We start from the raw sequence: 12718 nt of genomic DNA on the forward strand, positions 1-12718 counted from the left end.
ACACCCGTCGTACCGAATTAGGGGCCCACCCTACTCCAGTATGACCTCATCTTAACCAGTCACATCTGCAATGACCCTATTTCCAAATAAGGTCTCATTCTGAAATACTGAAGGTTAGGACTTCAACACATGAATGGGGAGGGGGAGACACAATTCAACGTTAACACCAGTGTACACGTCTGAAGACAGATTTGAATTATTTTGCCATTGACATTACCTTCACCCGACTAGATGTGTTCGATTCCTCTGTAAGCCCATTTGAAGTCCAGAGATCTTTTGGCTTTTTCTTTGGTTTGGAAGCTAAATTTCACCCTTGAGAAAATGAGGACCTAATATCCAATGTCTTCTATCCTGACCAAACTATGCCCAACAAGCCAGAGACCCAGGATGGGACATCGTGGTCTCAGAGATTCCTTTGGCAGTGACTGAGCAGGACCTGTCTCGTCACCTCATCTGGGGAGCGCAGAGGAAGAAGCAACTAAGATGGGGGACGCACTCGGGGATGTGGGGTGCACCCAGCTTGGCTTCAATGCAGCTCACCTTTATACCTTCCAGTCTGAAGCCCGAGGCTCTTTCTGCTGCTTAGTTCCTGGGGGGCAGGGGACTGGGACTCTTTTGCACTTGGAAAGGTTTCAGTCCTTCAGGGTTGCTCCATCCTCATGCTCGGCTCTCCTCCTTGCCAAGTGCCTCTGATTCGGTTCTTCGTTTCCTTCCTCTGCATGACCAGACTCGGGGGGCAACAACGTAGATCTGACCCCGACTGGCACTTTGACGTGGACATCAGGCATCTGGCAGAGTCACAGGTCTGGGCAGCAAGAGGTCCAGTAGCAGAGGCCTTGGCTAAGATGGAGAGGGGTGAGCCAGTGATAACCCTGGGGGCCCTCGGGTGCCTCCAGAGCCCAGGCTGACGGGGCAAGAGAGACTGCCCTCAGGCCTCTGCTCCGAACCTGAAGTGTGAGTACAGCCCTCACCCACCGCGCTCCCCACATGAACAGGCTCCAGAGCCCCAGAGCAAAGCCTCTCCCTGGAGCATCGACTTACCTGATGGTGGGCGGGGGGGGGCATTTTCTTTCTGTATTAAACCTGACACGGATATAGAAAACTGAATTCACGTGGACGTCTGAGGGTGAAATCCAAAGTGTGTACGGCAGATGATTTGGGGGTTCATCCACAGTCCTGGATTGTGCTTGGGGGAGAAACATTGCTGAGGATTGGTTTCTTTTTATGGGGGACATAGGCTTCCTGTTCAGGTGTTCGTGGATGCTTCTGGGGGGGGCGGGAAGGTAGCACACCCCTGCTGTGGCAGGAAGGTCTGCCCAAGGGCTGTTTCCCAGGCCCAGATTCATCTCCAGGGAAAGAGGAAACGATATCATGGTCACAGAGGCTGGCGTGCCGACGGCAGGAGACGCCTTCTGACTTGGACCAAACAAAGTCAATTTCCAGGCAAGGAACTCTCACCTGCGTTTCCGCTGTTGGCCACGCTCTCCAGCCCTGGGCCCAGCCAGTATCCAAACTCGGCGATGCGGTGCTGAGTCAGTAGGCCGCTCCTGCAGACCAGAGCATCAGGCCTTTATCCTCGGAGCTCTGGCTGCTACCTCTACCTGTCCTCTCTACATTGGCTGCTGGGAACCGCAAAGAGGCGGGTCAAGAAATCAGTAGAGTGGAGTCTTTAAGAGCCAAAGCGGCGTTTTCTTTTTTTAATTTTGCCTTTTTTTCCTTGGAGCTAAACGGGTAGCTTGTTTGGTATTGGTAGGTTTTGTGTTGCCAGTGCTAAAATGAGATCTGGGCCTCCATCCCTCACAGGCTCGAGATGCTGGGCCAGGGAGTTAGTGACGCTTCAGCAGCAAATGAGGTCTCCTTTTTCCATCTTTATTTGGGTGCACTGTATATTATATGACATTTTGTCCTCGTTAGGGTGTCTCTGGACCCTAGTTTTTGAGTGTGGTCACAGCTGAGGCCTTGGACTTGGCCCCTGAAACACTCAACAAAGATTTGGGTGGGACTTGTATTTTCAAGAATAAAAAGGTCTGCACAAACTTCTGTACATTGCTTGAGAAAAGAATGCCACTTGGGGGCTCCCCTGGTGGCGCAGTGCTTACGAATCTGCCTGCCAGTACAGGGGACACGGGTTCGAGCCCTGGTCCGGGAAGATCCCACATGCCGTGGAGCAAGTAAGCCCATGCATCACAACTACTGAGCCTATGCTTTAGAGCCCGAGAGCCACAACTACTGAAGCCCATGCGCCTAGAACCCGTGCTCTGCAACAAAAGAAGACACTGAAGCAAGAAGCCCATGCACCACAACGAAGAGTAGCCCCCACCCCGCTCCCCGCAACTAGAGAAAGCCCACGCATGAACGAAGACCCAAGGCAGCCAAAAATAAATACATAAGTAACTTTTTAAAAAATGCTACCTTGTACGTGCCCCAGAAGCAATAAGAAGAATGTGTCCCCGTGGGTCTGGACACTGAAATCTTTTTTGAATAGAAGTTAGCTATTCTTTTATGAAATAATTATAGATTCACTGAAAGTTGCAAACAGGGTACAGAGAGGCCCTGGACTGTATCAAAACCAGAAAATTGATATTGCTGCAAGTTTTTCTGAGGACATAAATTTTCATTTCTCTGGAATAAAGGCCCTAGAGTGCAAGTGCTGTGTCATCCTACAGCTGCGTGGCTAGTTTTACATTTCCCACCAGCAGTGAGTGGTCCAGTTTCTCCACTTTCTGACCAGCTTTTGGTGTTCCCACTGCTGTTTATTTTAGCCATTCTGATAGGTAAGTAGTGGTATCTCATTGTGGCTTTAATTTGCAATTCTCTAATGGTTAATGATACTGAACATCTTTGTATGTGCTTATTTGCCTTCCGCAGAAACTCTTCAGTGGAATGTCTTTTCATGTCTTTCTCCCATTTTCTAATTGGGTAGTTTGTTTTCCTACTGTTGAGTTTTTGAGATTCTTTATATATTCTAGATACTACTCCTTTATCAGATAGGAGGTTTGCAGATATTTTCTCCTAGTCGTGTTTTTCATCCTATTCACAGGGTCTTTCACAGAGCAAAAGATCTTACTTTTGATAAGGTCTAATTTATCAATATTTCCTTTTATGAGTCACACTTTTGCTGTCAAGTCTAAGAAAGAACTTTTTGCCTAGCTCTACATCCCGAAGATTTTCTCCTACCTTTTTCTAAAACTTATGTAATTTTACACATTTAACTATATGGTCCATTTTGAGTTAACTTTTGTGTAAGGTATGAGGTTGAGTTTGAAGTTCATTTTTTGCCTATAGATGTTCAGTTGTTCCAGAACCATGTGTTGAAAATGCTACCATTCCTGCACTGAATTGCTTTTGCATTTTTGTCAAAAATCAGTTGGGCATATTTGTGTGGGTCTATTTCTGGAATCTCTGTTCTGTTCCAGTAATCTATGTGTCTGTCCCTCTGCCAACACCACACCATCTTCTCTAATGCAGTCATATGATAAGTCTTGAAACCGGGTAGGTTGATTCCTTCCACTTGATTCTTCTTTGTCAAAATTGTTTCAGCTCTTCTACTTCCTTTGCAATTTCCATAAAAATTTTAGAATAATTTTGTCTATATCTGCAAAAAATCGTGCTGGGATTTTGATAGGAATTGGTTACAGCTGTATATCAATTTGAGAAAAATTGACATCTGTAGAATGTTGAGCCTTTCATTCTGTGAACACAGAGTATCCCTCCATTCGTTTAGATCATCTTTGATCTTTCATGAGTGTTGCATAGCTTTTAGCATGCAAATTCTATGCGTGTTTTGCTTGGCTTTCACCTAAGAAGTTTTTGAGCAATAGTAAGCGGCATCGTATTTTTAATTCCAGCGCCCATGTGTTAATTGCTGGTATTTATAAGTGCAATTGATTTTTTTAATTTATTTATTTATTTTGGCTGCGCGCGGGTTTTCTCTAGTTGCAGCAAGTGGGGGCTACTCTTCGTTGCAGTGCATGGCTTCCCACTGCAGTGGCTTCTCTTGTTGTGGAGCACGGGCTCTAGGTGTGTGGGTTTCAGTAGTTGCAGCACGTGGGCTCAGTAGTTGTGGCTCACGGGCTCTAGGGCGGAGGCTCAGTAGTTGTGGCGCACGGGCTTAGTTGCTCTGCAGCATGTGGGATCTTCCCAGACCAGGGATCGAATCTGTGTCCCCCGCATTGGCAGGCAGATTCTTAACCACTGCGCCACCAGGGAAGTCCCAGAGCAATTGATTTTTTTTTTTTTTTTTTTTTTTGTGGTACGCGGGCTTCTCACTGTTGTGGCCTCTCCCATCGCGGAGCACAGGCTCCGGATGCGCAGGCCCAGCGGCCATGGCTCACGGGCCCAGCCGCTCCGCAGCATGTGGGATCTTCCGGACCGGGACGCAAACCCATGTCCCCTGCGTCGGCAGGCGGACTCTCAACCACTGAGCCACCAGGGAAGCCCACAATTGATTTTTATATGTTGATCTTGTATCCTGAGAACTTCCTGAACTTACATTTAAGTTCCAGGAGTTACTTTGTAAATTTGTTAAGATTTCCATGTAGACAATCATATCACCTATAAGTACAGTTTTGCTTCTAATATGTATGCCTTTTATTAGTTCTCTTGCCTTAATGAACTAGCTAGAACTTCCAGTACTGTGTTTTTGTTTTATTGAGATATATTTGACACACAACATGGTGTAAGTTTAAGATGTACAACATACCGATTTGATACAAGCAGTGAAGAGAGCAGATATCCTTGCCTTGTTACCAATCGTGGAGGGAAAGCATTCAGTCTTTAATCATTAAGTGTGAAGTTAGCTGTAGATATATTGTAGATGTTCTTTATCAAGTTGAGGAAGTTCCCCTCTAGTTCTGGTTTTCTGAGAGTTTTCATCGTGAATGGGTGTTGAATTTTGTGAAGTCCGTTTTCTGCATCACATAATACGGTCATATGATTTTAATTGAACTTGTGGTTTTGAGATAATTGTAGATTCACATGCAGGTGTAAGAAATAATGCAAATAGGGCTTCCCTGGTGGCGCAGTGGTTGAGAATCTGCTTGCTAATGCAGGGGACATGGGTTCGAGCCCCAGTCTGGGAGGATCCCACATGCCGCGGAGCAACTAGGCCCGTGAGCCACAACTACTGAGCCTGCACATCTGGAGCCTGTGCTCCACAACAAGAGAGGACACGATAATGAGAGGCCCGTGCACCGCGATGAAGAGTGGCCCCCACTTGCCACAACTAAAGAAAGCCCTTGCCCAGAAATGAAGAACCAACACAGCAAAAATAAATAAATTAATTAATAAACTCCTACCCCCAACATCTTATTTAAAAGAAAGAAAGAAAGAATGCAAATAGATCCCATGTACCCTTTAGCCAGCTTCGCCTAATGATAACATCTTGCAAAACTGTAGTATAATATCACAAGCAGGATGCTGAATGGGTACAGTCAAGGTACAGAACATTTCCATCTCCACATGAATCCCTCATTTTTCCCGTTTATGGACACATCCACTTCCTTCCCACACCAACCTCCTCCTTACCCTTTGGCAATGTCTAATCAGTCCATTTCTATAGTTTTGTCATTTTAAGAATTATATAAATGGAATCACACAGTATGTAAGTTTGGGGGGGTTGCCTTTTTTTTTCACTCAGCGTAATTCTCTGCAGATTCATCCAGGTCATTATATATATATCAACAGTCGTGTCTTTTTTTTGCTGAGGAGTGTACCATGGTATACAGGTGCCAGTTTGTTTAATCCTTCGTTCATTGAAAGATTTCTGGGTTGTTTCCAGTTTGGGGCTATCATGAATAAATCTACTGTAAACACTTGTTTACAAATTTTTGTATGACTACAAGTTTTCATTCCTGTGGGATAAATACCCAGTAGTGCAATTGCTGGGTCATGTAGGAGTTGCATGTTCAGTTTTTAAGAAAGTACCAGTTTTCATTCCCTCCAACAATGTATGAGTAATCCAGTTTCTCCCATTGTTGCCAGTATTTGGTGGTATTGATTTTTTTTAAATGAAGGTGAAATTCACGTAACAATTCAGTGGCATCAGTACATTCACAATGTACTAAGCCATCATGTATTACTTCAACTTCTTAAAAATTTGGTAGATTGTTTTATAGTCCAAAATATGTCTATCTTGGTATATATTTCTTGGATGCTTGAAAAGAATGTAAATTTTCCTGTTTCTTGGTGGAGTGTTCTATAAATGTCAATTAGATCCTATTAGATGGTGGTGGTGTTGCGCTCTATATCTTGCTGATTCTCTGTCTAATTGTTCTATCAACTGTTGAGAGAGGACATTGAAGAAATTTCTCCTTTCAGTTATGTTAATTTTTGCTCCATATACCATGTAGCTCTGTGGTTTGGTGCATACACATTTAGGATTACTTTTTCTTCTTGGTAGATTGACCCTTTTTCCGTAATGTAATGCCCCTCTCTGTGCCTGGTAATTTTCTTTGTTCTGAAGTTACTTTATCTGGCATTACTAGAGCCACCCCTGCTCCTTTCTTTTTAAATTAACAATTGCATGTTTTTTCATCCTTTTACTTTTCATTATATTTGAGGTGAGCATCTTGCAGACATCATATAGTTGGCTTATTTTTTTTATTGACTCTGTCAATTTCTGTCTTTTAATAGGTGTATTTAGATCCTTTTCACTTAATGTACTTATTGATGTTAGTGCTTAATTCTGCCAATTTATTTTTAATTTCTGTTTGCTCTCTATTTTTGTTTCTCTATTTTCTTTTTCCTGTCTTCCTGTGGGTGACCTGAATATTTTTTAGAGTTCCATTTGATGATTCACGTACAGTGTTTTGCATGTTTCTTTTCGTATACCATTTTTCTTGCTGGCTCTAGGTATTACATCGTATATAAATAACTTATAAGCATCTACTGATGTCAACATTTTACCAGTTCAAGTGAAGTATAGAAACCTTACCTCTCTTTCCACTGCTTTACCACCCTCCTCTGTTTATAATGTAATCGTTAAATATTTCTCCCACATACATTTAGAACACCAAACATAATTTAGAAAACTTGAAAGGAAAAGGAAAGTCTATTCTATTTACCCATATTTTTTCTCTTTCCATTGTTCTTTCTTCCTTGGTGATGTCCAGAATTTCTTCTTTTATCATTTCCTTTCCGTTCAGAGAACTTCCTTTAGTCATTCTCTTAGGAGAGGTCTGTTGTTAACAAAGTCTTTTAGTTTTCCTTTTTAGTTTCCCTTCATCTAAGAATGTCTTGATTCCCCTTCCATACCTGAAGCATATCTCTCAGCACTTATTTAGATCTTCTGTTTTAGCTGACTTCCTCTGACAATGCTCTGGCAGGGAAAGGGGGAGCACACTCTCTCATTTCTGCCAGGTAGCTATAGAAATCCAGGTTCCCCACTTAGCCTTCCTTGACACCGGGGAGGTCGGGGCTTCTCATTACTGCTGGGCAGTGGTGACAGTTCCAGCTCCCCACTGGGCTTCCACTAATGCCACCCTGGCTGGGATAGGTAGGAGTGCCTCATTAGTGTTCCCCATGTGATCTCCACTGACACTGGAAGGGATGGGATGTGGACCTATTACCACTGTGCCAGGGGCAAAGGTCCTGGCTCTCTGTGAGGTCTCTTCTAACACCACCCTAGCAGGGACAGGGAGAGATGACTCATTACCGCTCTGTGGGAGTGGATTCTAGGCCCCCAGCTGGCCTTTACTGATGGGGCTGGGTGGGAACACCCTTTTTTCTATGGTGTTTAGCTGAATTAGAGTGGTTCTTGTATAAAAGTTTTCGGTCTTGGGAGGCTGCCCCTCTCCCAGTCCTTCGGCTTTTGCTGGAGCCTTTTTGTCTCTGTTCACTGGCACTTTGGATTGTTGGCTTGAGGTCCTGATCTGGGATCTATGAGGCAGAATGAAAACCCAGGGAGCTCGCCACCGCGGTGTTCCTTAGGGCCCAAGGTCCCTATCCAGCCTGCTTTCTTCTCTCCACCTTTCAGGGTCTTCTTATGTTTGTTTTATATGTAATGTCCAGAGGTTTCGGTTGTACTCAGTGGGAGAATGGGGAAAGTACTTCTCCATTTTTCCAGAGCCAGGCATCTGGACATGGAAATTTTAGACCTGGTTTTGTACTGCCAAGTAGATCTATGGGAAGGAGAGCTTCCCTCGCATATGAATGTCTTAGCAGAGCTCCTATTCCACGTCTACATTGTGAGAACAAAAAGAAGTGAAACAAAACGAAACGAAAAAAGTCCGCTGTACCTGGGTTTGCACGTGTCCGCTCATCTGTCATGGAGGGCATAAATTGGGGCAGCCGTGATGGCAGCCAGCTCGGTTAGTTTTTTGTAAACCAGTGCACCAGGTTTTCATGAGCCCCTTCCAACGTGCATTGCTTCTTTCCATTGACTGTCAGGTTATGACCTGTCAGCTCACTTGGCTGGGTGCTAACGGGCAGAGTGGGGAGTTGCTCCTTCCATGGGCCAAAGGCTTCAGTAGAGCTGAAGGGGCAATAAGCCATCACGTGATCCAACCGCCATGGTTTTCATATTAAAAAAAAAAAAAAAAAGAAAACCTGTGTCAGAAAACAGAAAAGCCTTTACCCAGATCTCACTGCGTACCACACAAGCAAAGCCAGACCCAGGAGCCCCATTCCCTGCCTTTAAGCCCGCTGTTATTTAAGGTACATTGGGCTGCTTCTCCACCCATCCCTCAGCTCTCCAGTGAACTTCACTCTGCCCCATGGCCAGGGACTGCGGTCTCTTCCCAGCCAAGTGCCTCCCAGAGGTGCCCTTCATCCCTGGAGGTGGGAGGGGCTCCATGAGGGTGGTGGGGTGGGAAGAGAGACAGGAAAATGAACGTGGCTGACTCCACCTAAACCTGTCCTCAGAATGCAAGTCTGTGATTCACGGGGTCAATGGTCTCATCTTCATATCTGAAAGACAGTGTACTTTTTGTCTCCCTAAGCCCTGTGTCTAGGTCGTTTGGGAAGCGCCTTGGAGAGTCAAGAATAAAATTGCAGGTCAAACAATGGATGACTGGAAAAGTCGGCTTGTAATCAAGAGCATGCTTCCCCATTTCGCCATGGTGGGAAATCGTCAGGAGCCCAGAAAGCTCCAGGAATCGGTCAGACAATGGGCTATCGGGGGGGAGGGGGGTTTTGAATGCTTCTAATCTTAAACTTGAACGTAATATGTGTTATTGAAATTCTCTGTGCGAACTTGGTGGCAAGCAACCAGCCCAAAATGTAAGGCAGTGAAATCTGACCTAGAAGGGATCTAGGAGCTGAGCTGACCTTGCCCCTTGTGAGTTTTTGGAAGAGCAGGAAATAGAGTCCAAGGTTCCATGTGGATTCCCAGTCCAGCTCTCTCTGCACTGCACCCGTTCAACTGGAAAGAGATGAAGGGTGAAAAGGGAAAAAGACCTCTACTTTTTACCTTAATAGAAACCAGGAATGTGGGGATGACAGGCACTAGATATATTATATTAGCTTCCTAGTACCACTGAGAACAGGAAGCCGGTGAGTAGGGCACAGAAAGCTATTCCCATTCGATTCTCTGGCCCTGATGTCCTTTCAAAAACTCATTTGACAAATTTCTGCTTTCTTCCCTTGGAACTCAGATGTCATCCATGGGTCCGAAACTCAGGGTTAGGGATTCCAGAGAGCCATTGGTTGGTTGAATCTGACAATAAAAGCCTGCAACCTCGCCAGTCTACCAGGGTTAGCTCAGTTAATAGGAGGTGCCGCAAACACAATGGCTGTTATCTCAGTGTATTAGGTCCACAAAGGAGTGGCTCACTTAATCTCTGCAATTAATAGAGCAGAGAGGAAATGGCTCTTCTAGACCCGTGGGTCTGCTTCCTTCCCGTTCAGAGAACTGGGAGCTGGGGGCTCTGAGGTAATGTCATTTCACATAACTAGAGGGCCTGGCTTCTCCAATTCCAAGGGCAATCCACTTTCAGTAAGTCAGTTTTCTATTTAGTTGAGGATTCTGATCTGTGCACAAGTGTGCGGGGACATTGTTGAAATCCTGTTGCTGTCTTTTGCCCTGGTTGTCTACCACCAACAATGTACTGAAAATGTGGTATCCAGTTGAGGCATTTACAAAACTTTGTTTACTGGAGTTCCAGCTCTCACAGAGATGGCGGAAAGGTGGGATGGCAGAGAGGGAGCAATTTCTTTGGCCTGTCCTGCCAGCCCTTCCGTCAGGCATCTTTCCATGGCAATCTCTACCCTCCATCCTAATTACCCTTTTGAGTTCTTGCTTCTCTTTTATGGTCAAGAACTAAGTCAGTGAAGGAAAGCCTCTGGGTAATGCGTCCAGAGTTCATGGTCAGTTTCAACGGGACTTGCAGTTTCTCCTTTGTTTCACGCTTGTTTCCAACCCTAGGGGAAAAGACTGGGTGGGTTGCAGATGCAGGATCCTCTTCCCCTTCCCCCCATGTGCTCCACCAACACCCTTTTAAAAAGTGTGACTAGTAAGTAATCGTTTTGGTTTTGATAAGTGTAGATCTCAGCGCAGGATGGGTTTTTCCTAGAACAGGTTCTTAGAGCTGCCACCCGTGCCCTCACTGTGGAGAAGCAGCCCTTTTTCACGCCATTTCCGGGCTAGGCTTCTCTTTGTAGGTGGCCTTCAGAGTCCTTTGTAAGTCTTGCCAAAAATTCACATTCATTGCTTTAGAGTCACACCTCGGTCTTGATCAAAATCAGCCCTTCTCCGTCCTCCGGGGCACACCTTATTCTCCGCCAGTGGCTCCGAGTGAGCTGTTTCTGAAAAGCCAAGCTGTCCTAGAAGCCATGGATTTGTCCCGGTGGAGGGGATCCAAAAACCAAGGCTTGGGCTCCGAAAGGTCAAAATCACATTCATCTTCCTGGAAGATGCACATGGCCTCTGAGGAGCTGACACCTAGGGCACCCGGTCCTTTGGCTCTGCCTGATGGGTATGCTGGGAGCCAGGCACTGCTGATGCAGCCAGTTCTGGTTTGAGCAGTTCCTGGTTTGAGCACAGCTGACTTCTCGCAGCTGGTCAATCCCTGCAGCTTCAAGGAAGGTACCTGGTGCCCACACGGAGCTCTGCTCCACACGCTGAGTGGCTCAGCAGCCCCGTGTTTGTGGACAGACGGACAGATTCAAAGCAGAATGGCCAGTCAGTTCACCATGACACCTGCTGTCCGTATGAGTTAATACAGGGCCCAGATGGCAGCAGCAGAAAGCAGTCCTTTGTGGGAGCTGGACTGGCACCTCCCAGGTGTGGCCTGGACTGGATCTCGGCTGTTTCCAATGCTTGCTCTCCCTCGGGTGCTTTTATAACATCCAGGGATGACAACCCACACCCCAGCCCCAGGAAACTATGTGCCTCTGGAAGCCCTTCCCTAGCACCACCCTCCCTTGTCCTGGCAGCATCCTCAGCATAGAGGTCTGACACAGACATTCAGCTTACCTGTTTTTTTTTTTGTCCTTTCCCAAGAAACAGACTAACAACAACAACAAAAAAAACCACATTTCAAGTCAAGTTTTGTTAATAAAATTATATCAGTCCCAAAGGAGAGTTCTTTGAAACAGCCCTGGGATTTACATGTGCAGGTTTTTTTTTTAACATCTTTATTGGAGTATAATTGCTTTACAATGTTGTGTTAGTTTCTGCTGTATAACAAAGTGAATCAGCTATACATATACACATATCCCCATATCCGTCCCTCTTGGGTCTCCCTCCCACCCTCCCTATCCCACCCCTGTAGGTGGACACAGAGCACCGAGCTGATCTCCCTGTGCTATGTGGCTGCTTCCCACTAGCTATCTATTTTACATTTGGTGGTGTGTATATGTCCATGCCACTCTCTCACTTCATCCCAGCTTACCCTTCCCCCTCCCCGTGTCCTCAAGTCCATTCTCTAGTAGGTCTGTGTCTTTATTCTCGTCCTGCCCCTAGGTTCATTAGAACCTTTTTTTTTTTTTTTAGATTCCATACATATGTGTTAGCATACAGAATTTGTTTTTCTCTTTCTGACTTACTTCACTCTGTAGGACAGACTCTAGGCCCATCCACCTCAGTACAAATAACTCAATTTCGTTTCTTTTTATGGCTGAGTAATATTCCATTGTATATATGTGCCACATCTTCTTTATCCATTCTTCTGTCAGTGGACACTTAGGTTGCTTCCATGTCCTGGCTGTTGTAAATAGTGCTGCAATGAACATTGTGGTACATGTCTCTTTTTGAATTATGGTTTTCTCAGGGTATATGCCCAGTAGTGGTATTGCTGGGTCATATGGTAGTTCTATTTTTAGTTTTTTAAGGAACCTCCATACTGTTCTGCATAGTGGCTGTATCAATTTACATTCCCACCAACAGTGCAAGAGTGTTCCCTTTTCTCCACACACTCTCCAGCATTTATTGTTTGTAGATTTTTTGATGATGGCCATTCTGACCGGTGTGAGGTGATACCAATGGCATTTTTCACAGAACTAGAACAAGAAATTTTACAATTTGTATGGAAACACAAGAGACCCCAAATAGCCAAAGCAATCTTGAGAAAGAAAAACAGAACTGGAGGAATCAGGCTCCCTGAGTTCAGACTATAGTACAAAGCTACAGTAATCCAGACAGTATGGTACTAGCACAAAAACAGAAACATAGATCAGTGCAACAGGATAGAAAGCCCAGAAATAAACCCATGCACATATGGTCACCTTATCTTTGATAAAGGAGGCAAGAATACACAATGGAGAAAAGACAGCCTCTTCA

At 45.1% G+C, this 12718-nt stretch overlaps 1 protein-coding gene across 5 annotated transcripts in view; it reads left to right on the plus strand.

Moving 5' to 3' along the window:
• Positions 1-8997: 8997 nt before the first annotated feature.
• The window catches only part of MAMLD1 (mastermind like domain containing 1), a gene marked incomplete at both ends in the record, with an annotated part of 54501 nt that continues 50780 nt past the window's right edge, over positions 8998-12718 (plus strand). For 3 of the 5 annotated variants that reach the window (XM_082865182.1, XM_082865184.1, XM_082865186.1), the window contains one exon: positions 9003-9098. In XM_082865182.1, coding sequence (XP_082721308.1) covers positions 9003-9098 — 96 coding nt within the window. Of the gene's footprint in view, positions 9099-12718 lie in introns of all 5 variants that reach the window. The other 2 variants (XM_082865183.1, XM_082865185.1) reach the window with 1 other exon arrangement.

The sequence above is a fragment of the Leucopleurus acutus genome (assembly GCF_964270905.1).
Source record: "Leucopleurus acutus genome assembly, chromosome: X".
Classification (NCBI taxonomy): Eukaryota; Metazoa; Chordata; class Mammalia; order Artiodactyla; family Delphinidae; genus Leucopleurus; species Leucopleurus acutus.